The sequence below is a fragment of the Oncorhynchus mykiss genome, unplaced genomic scaffold (assembly GCF_013265735.2).
Source record: "Oncorhynchus mykiss isolate Arlee unplaced genomic scaffold, USDA_OmykA_1.1 un_scaffold_389, whole genome shotgun sequence".
Classification (NCBI taxonomy): domain Eukaryota; kingdom Metazoa; phylum Chordata; class Actinopteri; order Salmoniformes; family Salmonidae; genus Oncorhynchus; species Oncorhynchus mykiss.
This window is the reverse complement of record NW_023493836.1, coordinates 17,262-44,180: the sequence shown is the minus strand read 5'-3', so window position 1 is coordinate 44,180 and position 26,919 is coordinate 17,262. Positions and strand designations below refer to the sequence as shown.

Here is a 26,919-nt window from a genome sequence, read left to right as displayed (position 1 = left end):
ATGAGCTCACTAAACTACTCCTCCCTTGCTAATGAAGAGGTGGTCGGCTGTATGGAGAAAGAATCTTTCAGAATGAAAAAGGAGGAAGAGGAGGCTGTTATAGTGAAAGAAGAGAAAGAACCGTTTAGAGAGGAAGAGGATGCTGTCTCAATAAAGGTGAAGAAGGAAGACGTTTTGGGGGTGAAAGAGGAAGAGACCGAATATGAGATTAACACCAGTGAGTACTGTCTTTAACAGGGACACAAACTATGCCGTTGTTGAACTAATGTGTGGTTTTAAAGTGGCATTCTACTGAAGTTCTACACTTGAATATGTTGTTCAGTGCTGTAGGAATTGTTAAAGGGTCGATCTGCAATTTGTACATATTTTAGGGACTTTTCAATTAGATGTATTGAATTCTCCATGTGGTCTATATTGAAGTTCCCCTCATCTAATATAACAGGTTGTTAAAATTCAATATTGGTGCATATTTTCTACTTAAAATAACAAAGGGATGCAAAAGCCACCCATTTTGTGGAACGACCCTTTTACATTTGCATCACAAACAATATTTTACAAAATCATGATGAAAGTGGCCATTTTAGACATATGCATGCCTCTTGTAACTCTATGATTGCAATAGATGGTCATAAGTTTACCATCTGTTTGATGTCCTCGTTCACACAGGAGAGAGACATGACTATGGTGGATCCTCTGGGGAGCCTCAACATCCTGATGCTGACGAGGAAGAGAAGAGTCTCTCCAGATCAGAACACCAGATGGTACAGCTTGGTCTGGCCTAGCATACAGCTTGGTCTGGCCTAGCATACAGTTTGCTCTCTCTGGGTCTGGGATTGGTTTCTGTAAAACACTTCATGTCAACAGTGGCATCAACAGGTCTAGCATACAGCTTGGACTGGTCTAGCATAAATCAAAATCAAATTTATTTATATAGCCCTTCGTACATCAGCTGATATCTCAAAGTGCTGTACAGAAACCCAGCCTAAAACCCCAAACAGCAAGCAATGCAGGTGTAGAAGCACGGTGGCTAGGAAAAACTCCCTAGAAAGGCCAAAACCTAGGAAGAAACCTAGAGAGGAACCAGGCTATGTGGGGTGGCCAGTCCTCTTCTGGCTGTGCCGGGTGGAGATTATAACACAACATGGTCAAGATGTTCAAATGTTCATAAATGACCAGCATGGTCGAATAATAATAAGGCAGAATAGTTGAAACTGGAGCAGCAGCACAGTCAGGTGGACTGGGGACAGCAAGGAGTCATCATGTCAGGTATTCCTGGGGCATGGTCCTAGGGCTCAGGTCTTCCGAGAGAGAGAAAGAAAGAGAGAATTAGAGAGAGCATATGTGGGATGGCCAGTCCTCTTCTGGCTGTGCCGGGTGGAGATTATAACAGAACATGGCCAAGATGTTCAAATGTTCATAAATGACCAGCATGGTCGAATAATAATAAGGCAGAACAGTTGAAACTGGAGCAGCAGCAAAGCCAGGTGGACTGGGGACAGCAAGGAGTCATCATGTCAGGTAGTCCTGGGGCATGGTCCTAGGGCTCAGGTCCTCCGAGAGAGAGAAGGAGAGAATTAGAGAACGCACACTTAGATTCACACAGGACACCGAATAGGACAGGAGAAGTACTCCAGATATAACAAACTGACCCTAGCCCCCCGACACATAAACTACTGCAGCATAAATACTGGAGGCTGAGACAGGAGGGGTCAGGAGACACTGTGGCCCACTCCGAGGACACCCCCGGACAGGGCCAAACAGGAAGGATATAACCCCACCCACTTTGCCAAAGCACAGCCCCCACACCACATCAGTGACTCAACCCACTCAGGTGACGCACCCCCTCCAGGGACGGCATGAGAGAGCCCCAGTAAAGCCAGTGACTCAGCCCCTGTAATAGGGTTAGAGGCGGAGAATCCCAGTGGAAAGAGGGGAACCGGCCAGGCAGAGACAGCAAGGGCGGTTCGTTGCTCCAGAGCCTTTCCGTTCACCCTCCCACTCCTGGGCCAGACTACACTCAATCATATGACCCACTGAAGAGATGAGTCTTCAGTAGAGACTTAAAGGTTGAGACCGAGTTTGTGTCTCTGACATGGGTAGGCAGACCGTTCCATAAAAATGGAGCTCTATAGGAAAAAGCCCTGCCTCCAGCTGTTTGCTTAAAAATTCTAGGGACAATTAGGAGGCCTGCGTCTTGTGACCGTAGCGTACGTGTAGGTATGTACGGCAGGACCAAATCAGAGAGATAGGTAGGAGCAAGCCCATGTAATGCTTTGTAGGTTAGCAGTAAAACCTTGAAATCAGCCCTTGCTTTGACAGGAAGCCAGTGTAGAGAGGCTAGCACTGGAGTAATATGATCAAATGTTTTGGTTCTAGTCAGGATTCTAGCAGCCGTATTTAGCACTAACTGAAGTTTATTTAGTGCTTTATCCGGGTAGCCGGAAAGTAGAGCATTGCAGTAGTCTAACCTGGAAGTGACAAAAGCATGGATTAATTTTTCTGCATCATTTTTGGACAGAAAGTTTCTGATTTTTGCAATGTTACGTAGATGGAAAAAAGCTGTCCTTGAAATGGTCTTGATATGTTCTTCAAAAGAGAGATCAGGGTCCAGAGTAACGCCGAGGTCCTTCACAGTTTTATTTGAGACGACTGTACAACCATTAAGATTAATTGTCAGATTCAACAGAAGATCTCTTTGTTTCTTGGGACCTAGAACAAGCATCTCTGTTTTGTCCGAGTTTAAAAGTAGAAAGTTTGCAGCCATCCACTTCCTTATGTCTGAAACACATTCTTCTAGCAAGGGCAATTTTGGGGCTTCACCATGTTTAATTGAAATGTACAGCTGTGTGTCATCCGCATAGCAGTGAAAGTTAACATTATGTTTTCGAATAACATCCCCAAGAGGTAAAATATATAGTGAAAACAATAGTGGTCCTAAAACGGAACCTTGAGGAACACCGAAATTTACAGTTGATTTGTCAGAGGACAAACCATTCACAGAGACAAACTGATATCTTTCCGACAGATAAGATCTAAACCAGGCCAGAACTTGTCCGTGTAGACCAATTTGGGTTTCCAATCTCTCCAAAAGAATGTGGTGATCGATGGTATCAAAAGCAGCACTAAGGTCTAGGAGCACGAGGACAGATGCAGAGCCTCGGTCCGATGCCATTAAAATGTCATTTACCACCTTCACAAGTGCCGTCTCAGTGCTATGATGGGGTCTAAAACCAGACTGAAGCATTTCGTATACATTGTTTGTCTTCAGGAAGGCAGTGAGTTGTTGCGCAACAGCCTTTTCTAAAATTTTTGAGAGGAATGGAAGATTCGATATAGGCCGATAGTTTTTTATATTTTCTGGGTCAAGGTTTGGCTTTTTCAAGAGAGGCTTTATTACTGCCACTTTTAGTGAGTTTGGTACACATCCGGTGGATAGAGAGCCGTTTATTATGTTCAACATAGGAGGGCCAAGCACAGGAAGCAGCTCTTTCAGTAGTTTAGTTGGAATAGGGTCCAGTATGCAGCTTGAAGGTTTAGAGGCCATGATTATTTTCATCATTGTGTCAAGAGATATAGTACTAAAACACTTGAGCGTCTCTCTTGATCCTAGGTCCTGGCAGAGTTGTGCAGACTCAGGACAACTGAGCTTTGAAGGAATACGCAGATTTAAGGAGGAGTCCGTAATTTGCTTTCTAATAATCATAATCTTTTCCTCAAAGAAGTTCATGAATTTATCACTGCTAAAGTGAAAGTCATCCTCTCTTGGGGAATGCTGCATACAGCTTGGTCTGGTCTAGCATACAGCTTGGTCTGGCCTAGCATACAGCTTGGTCTGGTCTAGCATACAGCTTGGTCTGGTCTAGCATACAGCTTGGTCTGGTCTAGCATACAGCTTGGTCTGGTCTAGCATACAGCTTGGTCTGGTCTAGCATACAGCTTGGTCTGGTCTAGCATACAGCTTGATCTCTCTGGGTCTGGGCTGGGTTTCTGTAAATCACTTCATGACAACAGTGACATCAGCATCCATAATGATGTGCGTCCGTGTCCCCTCTTTATGGTTACCAGGACAACGCTAGCCCTTCCTCCCTCCCGGAGTCCCTGTATCATGCCTCTCCTGGTAGCACCTTACTGCTGGGTATGAAGAGGTTGTCTGTGCAGCTGGATGACTGCAGGAAAACAATGGGGCTGAGTGGAACTGTGAGAGGAGGAGCAGAGAAGAAAGGAGCAGATTTGACACATCAAAGTAAGTGCTGTAGTTTAGTTTGAACAAATACAATAGATCTGTTACCAGGAAGATAGACTGGTATCTGCTACCAGGATAACCAGCAGAGTTCTGTTAGTTGACAGGAAGATAGACTGGTGTATATGGATGTCATGAATATCATAACACTGAGAAAGGATTCTGCCGATGAAAAGAGAGAAACCAATTGACCATATAAAACCTTGATGAAAGTTAGCTTCGGAGAGGTTTCAATGATCAAGGTGCTTGTTTTACAAAAACTTTTCCTTAAAACATTATGGATGTTACATTGCCTGTCCCAGTCAACGCCCCTATCTTTACAAGACTGTAGAACAGGCAAACTAAACTCAAGACTTTGGTCATTAATTAACTAGTACTGAAGAAAAACTGTGATCAGGCTGCCCACTCAAGCAAAAGCTTCGAACTGTAACCAGTGCCGGCAACCTTGTTCAGGTTATCAATCGACCTACCAGGGTAGTTACAAACAGTAGAGGAATGAAATCATCAACATGGTTTGATCATATCTTTACTAATGCTGCAGAAATGGGGTTTAAAGCAGCTATGAAAGTTATATACAGTATATCACAAAAGTGAGTACACCCCTCACATTTTTGTAAATATTTAGGTATATCTTTTCATGTGACAACACTGAAGAAATGACACTTTTCTACAATGTAAAGTAGTGAGTGTACAGCTTGTATAACAGTGTACATTTGCTGTCCCCTCAAAATAACTCCACACACAGCCATTAATGTCTAAACCGCTGGCAACAAAAGTGAGTACACCCCTAAGTGAAAATGTCCAAAATGGGCCCAATTAGCCATTTTCCCTCCCCGGTGTCATGTGACTCGTTAGTGTTACAAGGGCTCAGGTGTGAATGGGGAGCAGGTGTGTTAAATTTGGTGTCATCGCTCTCACACTCCCTCATACTGACTGGTCACTGGAAGTTCAACATGGCACCTCATGGCAGAGGTCTCTCTGAGGATCTGAGAAAAATAATTGTTGCTCTACATAAAGATGGCCTGGGCTATAAGAAGATTGCCAAGACCCTGAAACTGAGCTGCAGCACGGTGGCCAAGACCATACAGCGGTTTAACTGGACAGGTTCCACTCAGAACAGGCCTCGCCATGGTCGACCAAAGAAGTTGAGTGCACGTGCTCAGCGTCATATCCAGAGGTTGTCTTTGGGAAATAGACGTATGAGTGCTGCCAGCATTGCTGCAGAGGTTGAAGGGGTGGGGGGTCAGCCTGTCAGTGCTCCGACCATACGCCGTACACTGCATCAAATTGGTCTGCATGGCTGTCGTGCCAGAAGGAAGCCTCTTCTAAAGATGATGCATAAGAAAAACAGTTTGCTGAAGACAAGCAGACTAAGGACATGGATTACTGGACCATGTCCTCTGGTCTGATGAGACCAAGAAACTTATTTGGTTCAGATGGTGTCAAGTGTGTGTGGCGGCAACCAGGTGAGGAGTACAAAGACAAGCGTGTCTTGCCTACAGTCAAGCATGGTGGTGGGAGTGTCATGGTCTGGGGCTGCATGAGTGCTGCCGGTACTGGGGAGCTACAGTTCATTGAGGGAAGCATGAATGCCAACATGTACTGTGACATACTGAAGCAGAGCATGATCCCCTCCGAAGGGCAGTATTCCAACATGATAACGACCCCAAACACACCTCCAAGATGACCACTGCCTTGCTAAAGAAGCTGAGGGTAAAGGTGATGGACTGGCCAAACATGTCTCTAGACCTAAACCCTATTGAGCATCTGTGGGGCCTCCTCAAATGGAAGGTGGAGGAGTCTCTAACATCCACCAGCTCCGTGATGTCGTCATGGAGGAGTGGAAGAGGACTCCAGTGGCAACCTGTGAAGCTCTGGTGAACTCCATGCCCAAGAGGGTTAAGGCAGTGCTGGAAAATGATGGTGGGTGGCCACACAAAATATTGACACTTTGGGCCCAATTTGGACATTCTCACTTTTGTTGCCAGCAGTTTAGACATTAATGTGTGTTGAGTTATTTTGAGGGGACAGCAAATTTACACTGTTAAACAAGCTGTACACTCACTAATTTACATTGTTGCAAAGTGTCATTTTTTCAGTGTTGTCACATGAAAAGATATACTCAAATATTTACAAAAATGTGAGGGGTGTACTCACTTTTGTGATATACTGTATTTAGAACCACCTGCTTGATAGGAATCCAGCAACGTCTGTGTCTTGAGTGTCATAGAATTGTCTGTTTTTTGTGTTCTGACTTGTAAAACAGGATGAATAAAATAAGTAATGTAAACATAGCAGTAATTACCAGGAAGCTCTACATTTGTTTTAAAATCACACTAAGATTGTTAAAACTGGCCTCGGGTTATTGAGAGATCTGATTAGGATTTACTCTCGTAGCAAGGTTGTTTTATCATGTGGTTTCATTCGGGTCCCTATTTTTTTTAAACACTTGTCTTTGGCAGGAGAAAGACCAGACTCAGAGGAACCAGAGCCAGGGACGTCCAAACCAGCAAGACGACACCAGTGCTCCCACTGTGGAAAGGGTTGTAACCGGTTATGGGACGTGAAACAACATGAGAAAATACACACAGGGGAGAAGACTTACCACTGCTCCCAGTGTGGAAAGAGTTTTAACCAGAAAGCACACCTGAAAGCTCATGAGAGAATACACACAGGGGAGAAGCCTTACCACTGCTCCCAGTGTGGAAAGTGTTTCAACCGGCCAGGGCATCTGAAACTGCACGAGAGAATACACACAGGGGAGAAGCCTTATCACTGCTCCCGGTGTGGAAATAGTTTTAACAATTTAGGGAAACTGAAACGGCATGAGAGAATACACACAGGGAAGAAGCCTTATCACTGCTCCCAGTGTGGAAAGAGTTTTATCGGTTTAGGGAAGCTGAAACGACATGAGAGAATACACACAGGGGAGAAGCCTTACCACTTCTCCCAGTGTGGAAAGTGTTTTAATGAGAACTCAAACCTGAAAGTTCATGAGAGAATACACACAGGGGAGAAGCCTTACCACTGCTCCCAGTGTGGAAAGAGTTTTAACAATTTAGGGACCCTGAAACAACATGAGAGAATACACACAGGGGAGAAGCCTTGCCATTGCTCCCAGTGTGGAAAGAGTTTTAACAATTTAGGGAACCTAAAACAACATGAGAGAATACACACAGGGGAGAGGCCTTACCACTGCTCCCAGTGTGGAAAGTGTTTCATCCGGTCAAAGGAGCTGAAAAGACATGAGAGAATACACACAGGAGAGAAGCCTTATCACTGCTCCCAGTGTGGAAAGAGTTTTAACAATTTAGGGAACCTGAAACATCATGAGAAAATACACACAGGTGAGAAGCCTTACCACTGCTCCCAGTGTGGAAAGTGTTTCAACCGGTCAGGGGGGCTGAAACGACACGAGAGAATACACACAGGGGAGAAGCCTTTCCACTCCTCCCAGGGTGCAAAGCTTTTGCCCATTTAGGAAGCCTGAAAGAACACATGAGACTGCACACAGAGGAGAATGCTTACAAAAGGCCAGACTGTGAGAAAACATATTACTCAGAACAGTCACTTAAACGTCTTTAGAGAATCCACACAGGAGAGAGAAATGACTTCTCTTAGCGTGTATATTGATATTTCACATCACATTGACTTAAAATTCATCAGAGAACACACACAGTGCTCCCGTTGTCTTATATTGTACACTGACAATGTGTTTACCTGTTTTTACCATATTAAATTGTTTCTTCCAATTATTGATAAACATATACCTGTTAAGAAACTGACTGTTAGAACTGTTAAGGCTCCATGGATTGATGAGGAATTTAAAAACTGTATGGTCATTGGTAAAAATAGGAAAGAGTTTTAACCAGAAAGGACACCTGAACCAACATGGGAAAATACACACAGGGGAGAAGCCTTAACACTGCTTAACACTGCGATTTGGTTGGGTTGTGTATCGGAGGACGCATGACTTTGACCTTCGTCTCTCCCGAGCCCGTACGGGAGTTGTAGCGATGAGACAAGATTGTAGCTACTAACAATTAGATACCACGATATTGGGGAGAAAAAGGGAGGTAAAATTAAACATTTTAAAAATTAAAACACATGAGACTCCACACAGGGGAGAAGCTTTACCACTGCTCCCAGTGTGCAAAGCGTTTGCCCATTTAGGAAGCCTGAAAGAATACATGAGAAGGCTTACTAAATACTCAGACTGTGGGAAAACATATTACTCATCACAGTCACTTCAACGTCATAAGAGAATCCACACAAAAGAGAAGAATTACTTGTAATATTGATATTTCACATCACATTGACTTAAAATGAATCAGAGAACATACACAGTGCTCCTGTTGTCTTATATTGTTGACTAAGAATGTGTTTACTTGTTTTTACCAGATGAAAGTGAATTGTACAAAGTATACTTAAACATATAGTTGTTTGTTTCTATTAGAAAACATGAATTGAATATGGAGAATGTCAGTTTGAATATAGAGTAGATCAGATTCCAAAAATGGTCCTTTTTTAAACTCTGACTGTGTGTTTATCTGGGTGTGTCATTCCTCCAGCACTACAGATAATCAAGTGATATTTGGATGTGATGCATTAGTTCCATTGTTGACATTTGCATTGTAGCCCACTGATGATTTAATGAAATTAAAATGTTCAGACTCTGTAATGGAAAATGTTAGTTGTTTGTGTGTCCACATAACTGAGTATGTGACTAACCTTGTGAAACTGTCCTATTATAATCTCCTGTTCTTGGGACTATCATTATGTGTTGCAAACCAATTTACACCTGTGTCCTTGTATGAATAAAGTCCCGCCCAGGAATAGGAAACTATAAAGATATGTGCTCATCACCCAATGCTTCAGGAATTCAGACTGTCTACACTGCGCTGTGTAACTCTGTTTGTTATTCTCTCTGAGCTCAGAAATAAAGAATCTTGGTTTGACTTGGACTCCAGCAGATCCTTATTTTATAATAGACCCTCAAAGTGTATTGGAATGGAGCATCAAGCTCATCACATGTAGTTTCACCACCCTGTGAAGTTCATAACTTATTTCATCTGTAGCCTAATAAACTACATGGGTTCCCGAATCGTAGTGGGAGGACCACACAAGATATCATCAAGTGACTCCAAGTTAACAAAGATGTGATGGTTGTTATATAAATATTTGCGCATCAAAGAGTTTCCACTGCCATTTCTCGCTTAAACATTTTTACTGACACAAAAAGACAAACAAATTGTCAAACGAAGTAACAAAATGTCACCATTTATTAAAATATTCAGGCATATCCTGTTTCCATCAGCCCGGTCATTACTTATGAAATGGTTGGATCAATATCCACCTTCATGATGTGGATGAAGCCTGATTTGGAATGTCTGAGTAGTTCTATATGATGTCATAATAGACCCCTCTGATAGTGATACATTTGTTCCATTGTTTCCATGTCAGTTGGTTTCCCACTCTGATGATTTATATCTGACAGAGGGGCTTTAAATGAATAGTATGGTGACATCTTAGTGTGTCTTGAAATAGGATTATTAATCATAAACTCCTACAGCAACAATACACTGCAGCTTTGACATCAACATGAGAATGGTCTGATGGGTGGTGGTGCTACTCTATAGGTAAGGCTGTTCAATATGAATGTTCAAATAGTCACTTCTAGCCGGCCTCCGCCCAGTATCCTGTCCTGAACTTAGTCACTGTTACTAGCCGTCTACCACCCAGTACTCCACCCTGTATTCTAGTCAAGGCTCATCCTATATAACTACTGCTGTACACACCTTTTATATTCATATACGGTCCATAATGTCTAGACACACCATCATATACATTTTAAACCAACTGTATATATTTATATTCCAGACTCTGACATTCCTCGTTCTACCATTTCTATATTTCTAAATCCTTAAAATAAATTGTAGGGAAAATCAGTAGGTCACACAAATGACTATTTCTAAACAAAGATAATAGACAAGTAGAATGGGACAGGTTTCTTATACTATCTTCACTTACTCGGTGCAGAGACTCCAGGGGTGGTGATGAAGGCTGTAGGAATGAAGATCAGACAGTGAAGAGACTCCAGGGACGGAGATGAAGGCTGTAGGAATGAAGATCAGACAGTGAAGAGACTCCAGGGATGGAGATGAAGGCTGTAGGAATGAAGATCAGACAGTGAAGAGACTCCAGGGACGGTGATGAAGGCTGTAGGAATGAAGATCAGTCAGTGAAGAGACTCTAGGGGCGGTGATGAAGGCTGTAGGAATGAAGATCAGTCAGTGAAGAGACTCTAGGGGCGGTGATGAAGGCTGTAGGAATGAAGATCAGACAGTGAAGAGACTCCAGGGACGGAGATGAAGGCTGTAGGAATGAAGATCAGACAGTGAAGAGACTCCAGGGATGGAGATGAAGGCTGTAGGAATGAAGATCAGACAGTGAAGAGACTCCAGGGACGGTGATGAAGGCTGTAGGAATGAAGATCAGACAGTGAAGAGACTCCAGGGATGGTGATGAAGGCTGTAGGAATGAAGATCAGACAGTGAAGAGACTCCAGGGATGGTGATGAAGGCTGTAGGAATGAAGATCAGACAGTGAAGAGACTCCAGGGGCGGTGATGAAGGCTGTAGGAATGAAGATCAGTCAGCAATACTGGTCCTGTGGTCAGGTGGGGGAGTGGTCGATCCAGACAATGATTGTGAGGAAGCATGCGGGGAACAGGCTCCTTTCTACTACCATTCTGGGGTCTGGATGCATGCCAACAAAGACTACAACTGCTTCAAACAATGGGAGAGGCTACCATTGACCACCACACTTTCTTTCATAACCAGGAAGCCCATGTTGAGCCAGCAGTGTTCCCACTATGGAAGAGGGAGCAGGATGCCTTCATCCAGTCTCTCAGAAAACCATGTTGAGCCATCAGTGTTCTCACTATGGAAGAGGGAGCAGGAAGCCGTCATCCAGGGACAAGGACAAAGGTGCAGCACTGGTGTTAGTAGCTGATGACAGAAGTGACAGCCTGGACACACAGAAAAGTTTGACGCGATCAGTGTTGTTGAGCAGAGAATCAACCAGAGAATCAACCAGATTGATTCACAGTCAGTGTTGTTGAGCAGAGAATCAACCAGAGAATCAACCAGATTGATTCACAGTCAGTGTTGTTGAGCAGAGAGTGCTTTGTTGAAGCACTTTTGGCAGTGATTATAGCCTCAAGCCGCCTTGGGTATAACACTACAATCTTGGCACCCCTGTATTTGTGGTGTTTTCTCCCATTCTTCTCTGCAGATCCTCTCAAGATCTGTCAGGTTGGATGGAGAGCGTCAATGCGCAGCTATTTTCAGGATTTCTTCAGAGTTGTTTGATCAGATTCAAATCCGGGCTCTGGCTGGGCCTCTCAAGGACATTCAGAGACTTGTCCCAAAGCCACTTCTATGTTGTCTTTGCTGTGTGCTTAGGGTCGTTGTCCTGTGGAAAGGGAACCTTTGCCCCAGTCTGAGGTCCTGAGTGCTCTTGAGCAGGTTTTCATCAATTATCTCTCTGTACTTTGCTCCGTACATCTTTCCCTCGATCCTGACTAGTCTCCCAGTCCCTGCCACTGAAAAATATCCCCAATAACACCATGATATTGCCATCATCACGATTCACCGTAGGGATGGTGCCAGGTTTCCTCCAGACCTGACGCTTGGCATTCAGGTCAAAGAGTTCAATCTTGGTTTCACCAGATCAGAGAATCTTGTTTCTCATGGTCTGAGAGTCCTTTAGGTGCCTTTTGGCAAACTCCAAACAGACTTTCATGTGCCTTTTACTGAGAAGTGGCTTCCGTCTGGCCACTCTACCAAAAAGGCCAAATTGGTGGAGTGCTGCAGAGATGGTTGTCCTTCTGGAAGGTTCTCCCATCTCCACAGAGGAACTCTGGAGCTCTGTCAGAGTGACCATCGGGTTCTCAGTAACGTCCCTGACCAAGGCCCTTCTCCCCCAATTGTTCAGTTTGGCTGGGCGGCCAGCACTAGGAAGTCTTGGTGGTTCCAAACTTCCAAACTTTCCATTTAAGAATGATGGCGGCCACTGTGTTCTTTAGGACCTTCAATGCTGCAGAAATGCTTTGGTCCACTTCCCCAGATCCGTGACACAATCCTGTCTCGAAAGGATTATATCACAACAAATAAAGGCTACTTAAAGTTCATGAGACACGCATCTCCTCGTAGACTTGTCTCATGTTTACAAAATAGAATTGTGCTTTTGGTCATTAAGCCTCATTAAATCAAACTGTATAAAGCTGTATGTATTTTATTTCAACACCTGCTCCTGATATGTAACTCTGTACTGGTACCTCCTGTATATAGCCTCCACATTGTCTCTGTACTGGTACCTCCTGTATATAGCCTCCACATTGACTCTGTACTGGTACCCCCTGTATATAGCCTCCACATTGACTCTGTACTGGTACCTCCTGTATATAGCCTCCACATTGACTCTGTACTGGTACCCCCTGTATATAGCCTCCACATTGTCTCTGTACTGGTACCTCCTGTATATAGCCTCCACATTGTCTCTGTACTGGTACCTCCTGTATATAGCCTCCACATTGTCTCTGTACTGGTACCTCCTGTATATAGCCTCCACATTGTCTCTGTACTGGTACCCCCTGTATATAGCCTCCACATTGACTCTGTACTGGTACCCCCTGTATATAGCCTCCACATTGTCTCTGTACTGGTACCTCCTGTATATAGCCTCCACATTGACTCTGTACTGGTACCCCCTGAAAATAGCCTCCACATTGACTCTGTACTGGTACCTCCTGTATATAGCCTCCACATTGACTCTGTACTGGTACCTCCTGTATATAGCCTCCACATTAACTCTGTACTGGTACCTCCTGTATATAGCCTCCACATTGACTCTGTACTGGTACCCCCTGTATATAGCCTCCACATTGTCTCTGTACTGGTACCCCCTGTATATAGCCTCCACATTGACTCTGTACTGGTACCCCCTGTATATAGCCTCCACATTGTCTCTGTTCTAGTACCCCCTGTATATAGCCTCCACATTGACTCTGTACAGGTACCTCCTGTATATAGGCTCCACATTGACTCTGTACTGGTACCTCCTGTATATAGCCTCCACATTGACTCTGTACTGGTACCTCCTGTATACAGCCTCCACATTGACTCTGTACTGGTACCTCCTGTATATAGCCTCCACATTGACTCTGTACCAGTACCTCCTGTATATAGCCTCCACATTGACTCTGTACTGGTACCTCCTGTATACAGCCTCCACATTGACTCTGTACTGGTACCTCCTGTATATAGCCTCCACATTGACTCTGTACTGGTACCTCCTGTATATAGCCTCCACATTGACTCTGTACCAGTACCCCCTGTATATAGCCTCCACATTGACTCTGTACTGGTACCTCCTGTATATAGTCTCCACATTGACTCTGTACTGGTACCTCCTGTATATAGCCTCCACATTGACTCTGTACCGGTACCCCCTGTATATAGCCTCCACATTGACTCTGTACTGGTACCTCCTGTATATAGCCTCCACATTGACTCTGTACCGGTACCCCCTGTATATAGCCTCCACATTGACTCTGTACCGGTACCCCCTGTATATAGCCTCCACATTGACTCTGTACTGGTACCCCCTGTATATAGCCTCCACATTGACTCTGTACTGGTACCCCCTGTATATAGCCTCCACATTGACTCTGTACTGGTACCCCCTGTATACAGCCTCCACATTGACTCTGTAAACACTGTATATTTTTTTATTGTGTAACTTTTTTTCTTACCTCTTATTTTTCTTAACTACATTGTTGGTTAAGGGCTTGTCAGTAAGAATGTCATGGTAATGTCTACACCTCAGGCCTGAGCTACCCCTCGGTACTGAGCTACTTTTTAAAACTTTTTATTTTGGGAATATTTTCTCAACCCTTATTTTTCTTATCTACGTTGTTGGTTAAGGGCTTGTCAGTAAGCATTTCACGTTAAGATCTACACCTGTTGTATTCAGCGCATGTGACAAATAATATTTGATTGTAACTAAATATGAAGTATGTCAGTTTCAATGTTACGGTCTTTGATACAATTATATTTCTGAAACTCAGGCTGTGTGTGTTTATCTGCGTCATTCCTTGATCATTCCTTGTGGTCCTGTAGCTCAGTTGGTGGAGTATAGTGCTTGTTAAACCAGGGTAGTGGGTTTGATTCCTGGGACCACCCATATGTACAGTGTTTGCACACATGACTGCAAATCCCTTTGGATAAAAGTGTCTGCTACATTGCAGATGTATCCACTGATTATACCAAACATCTGGAACACCTTCCTAATATGGAGTTGGACCCTCCCCTTTTCCCCTCTAAACCGCCTCAATTCGTTGGGGCATGGACTCTACAAGGTGTCGAAAGCATTCCACAGGGATGCTGGCCCATGTTGACTCCAATGCTTCCCACAATTGTGTCAAGTTGGCTGGGTGTCCTTTGGGTGCAGTGGGGTCTCCTCAGAGGAGGAAGGGGAGAACCATCGTCCTCAGTTATTTTCAGAAAAATGAAAATGGTAAAATATTTAAAAGTGGTCCTTTTTAGATAAAACTATACTAAATATAATCACGTCACCAAATAATTTATTAAAACATACTATTTTGCATCCTCCATCCTCCTCTGGGTACATTGACTTCAATACAAAACCTTGGAGGCTCATGGTTCTCAAGCCCTTCCATAGACTTACACAGTAATTATGACAACTTCCGGAGGACGTCCTCCAACCTATCAGAGCTCTTGCAGCATGAACTGACATGATGTCCAACCAATGAAAGGATCAGATAATGTATCTAGTACTGAAAGCATAAGCTACAGCTAGCTAGCACTGCAGTGCATAACATGTGGTGAGTAGTTGACTAAAAGAGAGAAAAATACAATAGTTGAACAGTTTTGAACAAATTATTTTATTCCAAAATGAAGGAGAAGCGAGAGAGAGATATTTCGTCATTTATTTTCCACTTTCATTTTCACTTACTTAGCTAGCAAATGCAGCTATCTAGTTTAGCCTACTCAAACACTTGGCTCAAACAAAGGGATGCTATGTTAGCTAGCTGGCTATGACTATCCAACACAACACTAGAACTCTTCCAAGTCAAGGCTAGCCTTTGGTTTTACTAATTTATTGCCACTGGGACCCGCCAAGGTAAGTGCTAAACTGCTTACTGACTGTACACTGTAACGTTACTGCATGATTGTAGCAGGTTTACTCACGAGTTAGTTATTTTAGCTCTGTTGACTATGATGTTATTTTAGCTAATATGTTGACAACAATGTAAGCTGTGTGTAGCAGTTATGAAATGGTTTGGCTTGGAAAGGTTTTTTCCCCTGGTGACATACAGCTGATGTGTTGTGCATTGAAGTACAGAAACAAAGGGAGAAGGTGATAAGAGGAGAGCACATAGATGCAAGAAGGAATACAACGTGTCTGTAATGAAAGTGAACTGTGTTTATGCATGATCAGGGGTGTATTCATTCCGCCGATTCTGTTGACAAACGTTTAAATGGAACAAAACTGGGATAAACATACCTGAATTTGTCCAGTGATATCTCTATTTCAGCTAGATGCAGGCGAGAGTGTGCAAGGCAGTATTGAATGTGTCACTGTCTGTCTATGTGTCACTGTCTGTCATCGCAAAATGTTCTCTCGACCTGTGTGAACCTACATTCTAAACTTTCATTCATAGGCTAGGTTGCTACCTCATGATGGGTATAGGGACAATTAGAGTATCATGTAGTAGCCTAAACCTATTGCTGTTACATTGAACAGGGTGAGTGAAATATGAATGACAGTCGTCCAATATGCTGTAATAGAATTAAGGCCATGCTCATGAAAACACAAATCGTCCTGCCTCATCTTAAACGGCACTGACCACCACTGTTTGGGTGGTGGACCATTCTTGGTACACATGGGAAACTGTTGAGCTGAAAAACTCCAGCCAGCAGATGGCGACGAGCGTCTTTCAGGTGATGCTTCTTTCGTGACGTATAATGGACTGGACGGACGCTTCTTCAGGAACAACAAGGCGCCAACTCTTTCAACCACGTCGGTAGCTTGCTAGCCAACATAAAACTGAAAGATTGACGTTTTAGACCATGCTAATGTACATTATCTAATCTCAGTGTTTTAAACGATTTTCGGTTAACGTATCAACTGGTTCAATTTGCAAACGTGTTAAAGATTGATACTGAGCCTAGCACTAGGCTAGACGCTAATGCTAGCTAGCTAGCTAACATCCCTGACCATGAGCTCACTAAACTACTCCTCCCTTACTAATGAAGAGGGGGTCTGCTGTATGGAGAAAGAATCTTTCAGAATGAAAAAGGAGGAAGAGGAGGCTGTTATAGTGAAAGAAGAGAAAGAACCGTTTAGAGAGGAAGATGATGCTATCTCAATAAAGGTGAAGGAGGAAGACTTTTTGGGAGTGAAAGAGGAAGAGACAGAATATCAGATTAACACCAGTGAGTACTGTCTTCAACAGGGTCACAAACTATGCCGTTGTTGAACTAATGTGTGGTTTTAAAGTGGCATTCTACTGAAGTTCTACACTTGAATATGTTGTTCAGTACTGTAGGAATTGTTAAAGGGTCAATCTGCCATTGGTTCATATATTTTAGGGACTTTTCAATTAGATGTATTGAATTCTCCATGTGGCCTATATTAAAGTTCCCCTCATCTAATATAACAGGCTTTTAAAATTCTATATTGGTGCATATTTTCTACTTAAAATAACAAAGGCCACCCATTTTGTGGAACGACCCTTTTACATTTGCATCACAAACAATATTTTAGGAAATCATGATGAAAGTGGCCATTTTAGACATATGCATGCCTCTTGTAAGACTCTTCGATTGCTCTATGATTGCAATAGATGGTCATAAGTTTACCATCTGTTTGATGTTCTCATTCACACAGGAGAGACACATGACTATCGTGGATCCTCTGGGAAGCCTCAACAACATCCTGATGCTGACGAGGAAGAGAAGAGTCTCTCCAGATCAGAACACCAGATGGTACAGCTTGGTCTGGTCTAGCATACAGCTTGGTCTGGTCTAGCATACAGCTTTCTCTATTGGGGTCTGGGCTGGGTTTCTGTAGAGCACTTCATGACAAGTGACATCAGCATCCATAATGATGTGCGTCTGTGTCCCCTCTTTATGGTTACCAGGACAACGCTAGCCCTTCCACCCTCTCGGAGTCCCCGTGTCATGCCTCTCCTGTTAGCACCTTGCTGCTGGTGGACTGCAGGAAAACAATGGGGCTGAGTGGAACTGTGGGAGGAGGAGAAGAGAGGAAAGGATCAGATTTGACTCAAAGTAAGTGCTGTAGTTTAGTTTGAACAAATAAATAGATATATTCATTGGTATCTGTTACCACGACAACCAGCAGAGTTCTGTTCGTTGTCAGGAAGATAGACTGATGGATATGGATGTTATGAATATCATAACACTGAAAAAGGATTCTGCCAATGAAAAGAGAGAAATCAGTAGACCATATAAAACCTTGATTAAAGTCAGCTTTGGAGAGAAAGTTTCAAGATGATCCAATGTAAGGTGCTTGTTTTACAAAAACTTTTTCTCAAAACATTATGGATGTTACATTGCCTGTCCCAGTCAACCCCCCCTATCTTTACTAGACTGTAGAACAGGCAAACTAAACTCAAGACACTGTTAATTAATAAACTAATACTGGAGGAAAGCTGTGATCAGGCTGCCTACTCAAGAGAAAGCTTCGAACTGTAACCAGTGCCTGCAACCTGGTTCAGGTTATCAATCAACCTACCAGGGTAGTTACAAACAGTACAGAAATTGAATCAACATATTTTGATCATATCTTTACTATTACTGCAGAAATGTGTTTGAAAGCAGTATCCAAATTCATCGGCTGTTGTGATCACAATATAGTAGTCATATCTAGGACAACCAAAGTTCCAAAAGGCTGGGCCTAATGTTCTATATAAGAGGTCATACAATTGTTTGTGGTGATTCCTGTGTTGTTGATGTTATTAGGTTGTTTATTTTCACAGTAATTAACTCACGGACACTAGAGAAGCTTTAACCAAGTTTAATTATTCCCAAAGGTTCTGTACATCTGTAATTCAGACAACCCAACATTTGTTCCATCCAGATATATATCCCACTTAAGACACTCCTCCTTCTCTCCAATCCTTACATCTTATGGTTCCACAGGAAGAGAGTCTAGAGGGTAACAGGATACCAGACCTTTATCTCCCTGATGAGAATCTGTCCTGACCTCAACCTCTCCTTCATCTAATCCACAGATGTTTGTCTGCCTCCCCTGTTTCACACTTTGCTCTCCTCTTGTCCACCCAACACATTCCAAAGCCACCTGTCTTTCTTCAGAGAACCATTAACTTCTGACATAACAGCCAGTCTCTTTCACTTCCTATCACTTCTTTAATGACTCCATGTTCAAAGTTTGGCCGATTCCAACAATGAAAACAATATTTGTTGGTCCGTGGTGTGTAATGACGAGCAACCAGACGCTGCCCTTGACACGTTTATGAAATTGCTTATCCCAGTTACTAATAAGCAAGCACCCATTAACAAAATGACTAAAAACTGTTAAATCCACGTGGATTGATGAGGAATTTAAAAATGTTATGATGAAGAGGGAGGCAAAAAAGATGGCATATAGGTCTGGCTGAATAACTGATTGGCAAACCTATTGCAAATTGAGAAATCATGTGACTAAACTGAATAAAAAGAAGAAACTACACTATGAAACAAAGATAAATGACATGAAGAATGATTGTAAAAAGCTTTGGAACACCTTCAATTGAATTTTGGGTCAAAAAATCAACAATGGCATGGTGTCTGATAACGTGGATGGAAAATGATTGAGGATAATAGCGGCCGATATTGCCAGTTCTATTCGCATTATCTTCAATTTAAGCCCACTAGAAAGTGTGTTCCCTAGTGAGACAGCATAGGATAACACAGCATTATCGGCATAATTCATCGTTCAGCTTTGTCTCCTAAAACATGTTATTTTCTCAAACTCAGAACCATAAACCAATCCTCCAGGCATATATCAAATCCATCCTATCTTGACAAGATCACAGAGACACACTGACTGGCACACAGACATTGTGGAGCCAAGAGATACACTCTTGACCTCTCCCCTCTCTCCGGCCCAAACAACTTAGTCTTGACATAGAACAGATACTGCAACCCCGCCACAGTATTATACAAAAATAACATTCTGATGAGAAGTAACTTACAAACATATGATGAATATAAAACATCTTACCTATGTTACCAACCAATTCTGATTATTCCCCAACACCTGTCTAACAGAACACAGTGTTCTTTAATGGAAGCCTGTACAACAAAATCAAGGTAGAATCAGGAAATCCCCAGGGCAGCTGTTTGGCACCTTCTTTTTTCAATCTTTACCAACAACATGCCAGTGACATTTAAGTAAAGCCAGTGTGTCTATGTATGCGGATGACTCAACACTGTACACGTCATCTACTACAGCGACTGAAATGACTGCAACATTTAACATAGAGCTGCAGTTAGTTTGAGAATGGGTGGCAAGGAATGTTAGTCCTAAATATTTCTGATCACCTTAAGTTACATGGCCTACTACGCTAATTCTGTAGCGGTGGGGGGTAAATATGAAGATTTTGTTGGTGCTCCAGGCAGGTATTAACCCTAGTTATTAAAGTTAGTTATTACCTATTATAACATTGTTATTATTATTATTAAATATTATTAAATCCGAAAGGATGAGAGTAGAATAGATAGAGTGATGCTTCCAGACACATTCTAAACATGGTGGAGACTTAGAGGACTGTAGCATCTAATGATGAAGCATTATGGAGTCTTAAAGGAGGACTGTAGCATCTAATGATGAACCATTATGGAGTCTTAACCTGTTTGGGATAGGGGGCAGTATTTTCACGTCTGGATGAAAAGCGTTCCCAAAGTAAACTACCTGCTACCTGCCCAGAAGCTAGGATATGCATATAATTGGTAGGTTTGGATAGAAAACACTCTAAAGTTTCTAAAACTGTTAAAATAATGTCTGTGAGTATAACATAACTTATTTGGCAGGTGAAACCCCGAGGACAAACCATCCAGGAGGAATTTTTTGTTGTTGAGGTGACTCTGTTTTCAAATGGTTTTGTGTGGCACTTGGTTGCAGTTCCTATTGCTTCCACTAGATGTCAACAGTCTTTAGAAATTGGTTGATGTTTTTCTTTAGAGAAATGAAGAAGTTCGGCTATTCAGAACGAGGGTCCAGCCTAGTGCTCTCTAATGTTTTGATGCGCACTCCAGGTCACGCGCTTCACGTTGTTTTTATCCGGTATTGAACACAGTTTATCCCATCTTAAATTTTCTCGATTATTTACGTTTTAAAATACCTAAAGTTGGATTAGGAAAGTTGTTTGAAATGTTTGGACAGCATTTACAGGTATCGTATTAGATATTTTGTAGTCATGCTGGGAGAGTTGGAACCAGTGTTTTTTTTAAATCAAACGCGCCAAATAAATGGACATTTTGGAGATATAACAACGAAATTAATCGAACAAAAGGACCATTTGTGATGTTTATGGGACATATTGGAGTGCCAAAAGAAGAAGCTCTTCAAAGGTAAGGCACGAATTATATCATTATTTCTGAGGTTTGTGTCGCGCCTGGTGGGTTGAAATATGATTGTCATGGGTTGAAATATGATTGTCATGTGTTTGTTTGATGGGGTGCTGTCCTCAGATAATCGCATAGTTCGCTTTTGCCGTAAAGCCTTTTTGAAATCTGACACGGTGGCTAGATTAACAAGGAGATTAACAAGGAGACTGCGTGAATCAGGCCTTCATGTTCGAATTGCTGCAAGGAAACCACTACTAAAGGAGAAGAAGAAGAAGAGACTTGCTTGGGCCAAGAAACACGAACAATGGACATTAGACCGGTGGATATCTGTCCTTGGGTCTGATGAGTCCAAATTTGAGATTTTTGGATCCGAGCGTCATGTCTTTGTGAGACGAGGAGTAGATGAACAGAAGTCACTCTTAACCAGCATGGCTTCCACAGCATTCTACAGCTATATGCCATCCCATCTGGTTTGGGCTTAGTCCCACTGTCATTTGTTTTTCAACAGGACAATGACCCAACACACCTCCTGGCTGTGTAAGAGCTATTTGATCAAGTAGGAGAGTGATGGAGTGCTGCATCAGATGACCTGGCCTACACAATCCCCCGACACAATCCCCCACATTTCCAGAGATGGAAGTAATTTTTACTGTACTTTTTGGTACCTTTGAATCTAATGTATTGTATCAAGATGGTTTGGGATGAGTTGGATCGCAGAGGTTGTGTGAACAAACTGCACATTTTCGAGTAGCCTTTAATTATCTCCAGCACAAGGTGCACCTGTGTAATAACCAAGCTGTTCAATCAGCTTCTTGATATGCCACACCTGTCAGGTGGATGGATTATCTTGGCAAAGAATAAATGTTGACTAACAGTGATGCTCATGAAACATCCAACACTTTACATGTTGCATTTATATTTTGTTTTTTTGTTGTTACTATCAGTTTTAGGAACATTTACCCAAAATATGACATCAGCGATAATCAAAATGTTGAACATCTGTGAATGTCTAAGTAAGAAATTGGTCCATTTAAACAGCAATGTGTCGAACCCTTTCAACAACGGGGAGATGTTACTGATGTGCTTTGTATCTGCGACGTAAAAACAAGTTTTGGACTTCCACACAAAATTACTTCTTTAGTTATTTTATGTTTAAGGAAGTGTGTAGGTCACATTCTGTATCATACAGGTTTGGGTTTGGATAGAAAACACTAAAGTTTCTAAAACTGTTAAAATAATGTCTGTGTGTATATCATAACTTATTTGGCAGGTGAAACCCCGAGGACAAACCATCCAGGAGGAATTTTTTGTTGTTGAGGTGACTCTGTTTTCAAATGGTTTTGTGTGGCACTTGGTTGCAGTTCCTATTGCTTCCACTAGATGTCAACAGTCTTTAGAAATTGGTTGATGTTTTTCTTTAGAGAAATGAAGAAGTTCGGCTATTCAGAACGAGGGTCCAGCCTAGTGCTCTCTAATGTTTTGATGCGCGCTCCAGGTCACGCGCTTCACGTTGTTTTTATCCGGTATTGAACACAGTTTATCCCATCTTAAATTTTCTCGATTATTTACTTTTTAAAATACCTAAAATTTGGTTTAGGAAAGTTGTTTCAAATGTTTGGACAGCATTTACAGGTATCGTATTAGATATTTTGTAGTCATGCTGGGTGAGTTGGAACCAGTGTTTTTTTTAAATCAAACGCGCCAAATAAATGGACATTTTGGAGATATAACAACGAAATTAATTGAACAAAAGGACCATTTGTGATGTTTATGGGACATATTGGAGTGCCAAAAGAAGAAGCTCTTCAAAGGTAAGGCACGAATTATATCATTATTTCTGAGGTTTGTGTCGTGCCTGGCGGGTTGAAATATGATTGTCATGTGTTTGTTTGATGGGGTGCTTTCCTCAGATAATCGCATGGTTTGCTTTTGCCGTAAAGCCTTTTTGAAATCTGACACGGTGACTAGATTAACAAGAAGTTAAGCTTTGCACTTGTGAATGTATGAAAGTTAAATATTTCTAATAAATAAAAAAATACTTTGCACTCTGCAATTTCACCGGATGTTGTCAACGTTCCGCTAGCAGGTTTTAATGTGTTTGAACCTTTTGGAACTACTCCTCCCGGATCCGGGAGAATTGTCATCAACTACACTAATTAGCATAACGCAACGGACAAAAAATCTTACTAGAAAATATTCATGAAATCACAAGTGAAATATAGTGAAACACAGCTTAGCCTTTTGTTAATCACCCTGTCATCTCAGATTTTGAAATTATGCTTTACAGCCAAAGCAAGACAAGCATTTGTGTAAGTTTATCGATAGCCATATCAACCGGGACAATTGGCTTTTCACTAAGAGCGAGAGGCACAATGGCCGCCTTTGTCTATTACGCACAAATCAATCTGAGAGCCACCACCTGACCACTGACGCAATGTTGTCGTTCACGCTCATTTTTCAAAACAAAAGCCTGAAACCATGTCTAGTGACTGTAGACACATTAGGGAAGCCATAGAAAAAGGAATCTGGTTGATATCCCTTTCAATGGTCAATAGGGATGCATAGGAACGCAGAGGCTTCAAAATAAGAGTCACTTCCTGATTGGATTTTTCTCAGGCATTCGCCTGCAATATCAGTTCTTTTATATTCACAGACAATATTTTTACAGTTTTGGAAACTATAGTGTTTTCTATCCTAAGCTGTCAATTATATGCATATTCTAGCACCTGGTCCTGAGAAATAGCCCGTTTACTTTGGGAATGTTATTTTTCCAAAAATGAAAATAGTGCCCCCTAGTTTCAAGAGTTAATGTGCCATAACAGGTTTTTAATGTGTTTGAGCCAATCAGTTGTGTTGTGACAAGGTAGGGGGGTATACAGAAGATAGCCCTATTGGGTAAAAGGTGAAGTCCATATTATGTCAAGAACAGCTCAAATAAGCAAAGAGAAGCAACAGTCCATCATTACTTTAAGGACCACCACAAGAATGGAAGATCCAGAGTTACTTCTGATGCATAAGTTCATTAGAGTTACCAGACTTAGAAATTGCAGCCCAAATAAATACTTCACAAAGTTCAAGCAACAGACACATCTCAACATCATCGGTTCAGAGGAGACTGCGTGAATCAGGCTTTTATGGTCGAATTGCTGCAAGGAAACCACTACTAAAGGACACCAATAGGAAGAAGAGACTTGCTTGGGCCAAGAAACACGAGCAATGGACATGAGACCGGTGGATATCTGTCTGATGAGTCCAAATTTGAGTATTTGGTTCCGAGCGTCATGTCTTTGTGAGACGAGGAGTAGATGAACAGATTATCTCCGCATGTGTGGTTCCCACCGTGAAGCATGGAGGAGGAGATGTGATTGATGGTGTGCGGGTGCTTTGCTATTGACAATGTCAGTGATTTATTTATTCAAGTCACACTTAACCAGCATGACTACCACAGCATTCTGCAGCGATATGCCATCCCATCTGGTTTGGGCTTAGTCCCACTGTCATTTGTTTTTCAACAGGACAATGACCCAACACACCTCCAGGCTGTGTAAGAGCTATTTGACCAAGATGGAGTGCTGCATCAGATGACCTGGCCTCGACCTCACCCAAAAGGAAAAGCAGCCTACAAGTTCTCAGCATATATGGGAACTCCTACAGGACTGTTGGAAAAGGATTCCAGGTGAAGCTGGTTGAGAGAAAGCAAGGGTGGCAACTTTTGAAGAATAAAATATATATTTTATTTTAACACTTGTGGTTACTACATGATTCCATGTGTTTTTTAATCATTTTGATGTCTTCTCCATTATTTTGCTATGTAGAAAATAGTAAAAATAAAGAAAAACCCTTGAATGAGTAGGTGAGTCCAACCTTTTGACTGGTACTGTACATTAAATTCCCTGACAACAGCTCCAGTGGACATTCCTGCAGTCAGCATGCCAATTGCCCGCTCCCTCAGAGATCTGTGGCATTGTTGTGTGACCAAACTGCACATTTTCGAGTAGCCTTTTATTACCCCCAGGACAAGGTACATCTGTGTAATAACCAAGCTGTTCAATCAGCTTCTTGATATGCCACACCTGTCAGGTGGATGGATTATTTTGGCAAAGAATAAATGTTGACTAACAGGGATGTAAAAAATTCTGCAATCTTTTTTTTTCAGCTCATGAAACATCCAACACTTTACATGTTGCGTTTATATTTTTGTTTATTGTAGTTACTATCAGTTTTAGGAACATTTTACCCAAATATTTCACCTTATTTTTGACTTTTTCACAAAATATGACATCAGCGATAATCAAAATGTTGAAAATCTGTGAATGTCTAAATAAGAAATTGGTCCAATTAAACAGCAATGTGTCGAACCCTTTCAACAACGGGGAGATGTTACTGATGTGCTTTGTATCTTCGACGTAAAAACAAGTTTTGGACTTCCACACAAAATTACTTCTTTAGTTATTTTATGTTTAAGGAAGTGTGTAGGTCACATTCTGTATCATACAGCTATGAATGTTATATATTTAGAACCACCTGTTCAATTGGAATCCAGCGACGTCTGTGTCTTCAGTGTCCTAGAACTGTCTAGGTTTTTGTGTTCTGACTTGTAAAACAGGATGAATAAAATAAGTAATGTAAACATAGCAGTAATTACCAGGAAGCTCTACATTTGTTTTAAAATCACACTAAGATTGTTAAAACTGGCCTCGGGTTATTGAGAGATCTGATTCAGGATTTACCCTCGTAGCAAGGTTGTTTTATCACGTGGTTTCATTCGGGTCTCTATTTAAAAATAACACTGTCTTTGGCAGGAGAAAGGCCAGACTCGGAGGAACCAGAGCCAGGGACGTCCAAACTAGCAAGACGACACCACTGCTACCACTATGGAAAGAGTTGTAACCGGTTATGGGACCTGAAACAACATGAGAGAATACACACAGGAGAGAAGCCTTACCACTGCTCCCAATGTGGAAAGTGTTTCAACCAGAGAGTATACCTGAAACAACATGAGAGAATACACACAGGGGAGAAGCCTTACCACTGCTCCCAGTGTGGAGAGCGTTTCAACTGGAAATCAAACCTGAAAGCCCATGAGAGAATACACACAGGAGAGAAGCCTTACCACTGCTCCCAATGTGGAAAGTGCTTCAACCATCCAGGGAAGCTGAAAGCTCATGAAAGAATACACACAGGAGAGAAGCCTTACCACTGCTCCCAGTGTGGAAATTGTTTCAACTGGAAATCAAACCTGAAAGCCCACGAGAGAATACACACAGGAGAGAAGCCTTACCACTGCTCCCAATGTGGAAAGTGTTTCACCCGGTCGGAGATGCTGAAAGCTCATGAAAGGATACACACAGGAGAGAAGCCTTACCACTGCTCCCAGTGTGGAAAGCGTTTCAACTGGAAATCAAACCTGAAAGCCCACGAGAGAATACACACAGGAGAGAAGCCTTACCACTGCTCCCAATGTGGAAAGTGTTTCACCCGGTCGGGGCTGCTGAAAGCTCATGAGAGAATACACACAGGAGAGAAGCCTTACCACTGCTCCCAATGTGGAAAGTGTTTCAACCAGAGAGGAAACCTGAAACAACATGAAAGAATACACACAGGAGAGAAGCCTTACCACTGCTCCCAGTGTGGAAAGTGCTTCAACCAGTCGGGGGACCTGAAACAACATGAGAGAATACACACAGGAGAGAAGCCTTACCACTGCTCCCAATGTGGAAAGTGTTTCAACCGGTCAGGGGAGCTGAAACGACATGAGAGAATACACACAGGGCAGAAGCCTTACCACTCCTCCCAGGGTGCAAAGCTTTTGCCCATTTAGGAAGCCTGAAAGAACACATTAGACTGCACACAGAGGAGAAGGCTTATAAAGGCTCAAACTGTGGGAAAACATATTACTCATAACAGTCATTTAAATGTCATTAGAGAATCCACACAGGAGAGAGAAATTACTTCTCTTAGCGTGTATGTTGATATTTCACATCACATTGACTTAAA

At 42.2% G+C, this 26,919-nt stretch overlaps 1 protein-coding gene across 1 annotated transcript; it reads left to right on the top strand.

The window, feature by feature from the left end:
- On the top strand, positions 1-26,919 carry LOC110518115 (zinc finger protein 431-like). The gene is made up of 7 exons (XM_036974022.1): positions 1-49; positions 4,196-4,243; positions 6,703-7,703; positions 16,533-16,764; positions 17,219-17,316; positions 17,472-17,619; positions 25,725-26,919. The coding sequence occupies exons 1-7, from the start codon at positions 1-3 to the stop codon at positions 26,741-26,743; spliced, it is 2,595 nt and encodes an 864-aa protein (XP_036829917.1). The 3' UTR covers positions 26,744-26,919.

What these genes read in the sequence shown, in the direction of transcription:
- LOC110518115 (XM_036974022.1), top strand. Translation starts at nt 1, where the DNA reads ATGAGCTCACTAAACTACTCCTCCCTTGCTAATGAAGAGGTGGTCGGC. An exon ending in TCCACTCCTCCCAGGGTGCA is followed by an intron (nt 7,704 to 16,532) that starts AAGCTTTTGCCC and finishes CTAGCTAGCTAG; the next exon opens with CTAACATCCCTGACCATGAG. An exon ending in CCAGATCAGAACACCAGATG is followed by an intron (nt 17,317 to 17,471) that starts GTACAGCTTGGT and finishes TATGGTTACCAG; the next exon opens with GACAACGCTAGCCCTTCCAC.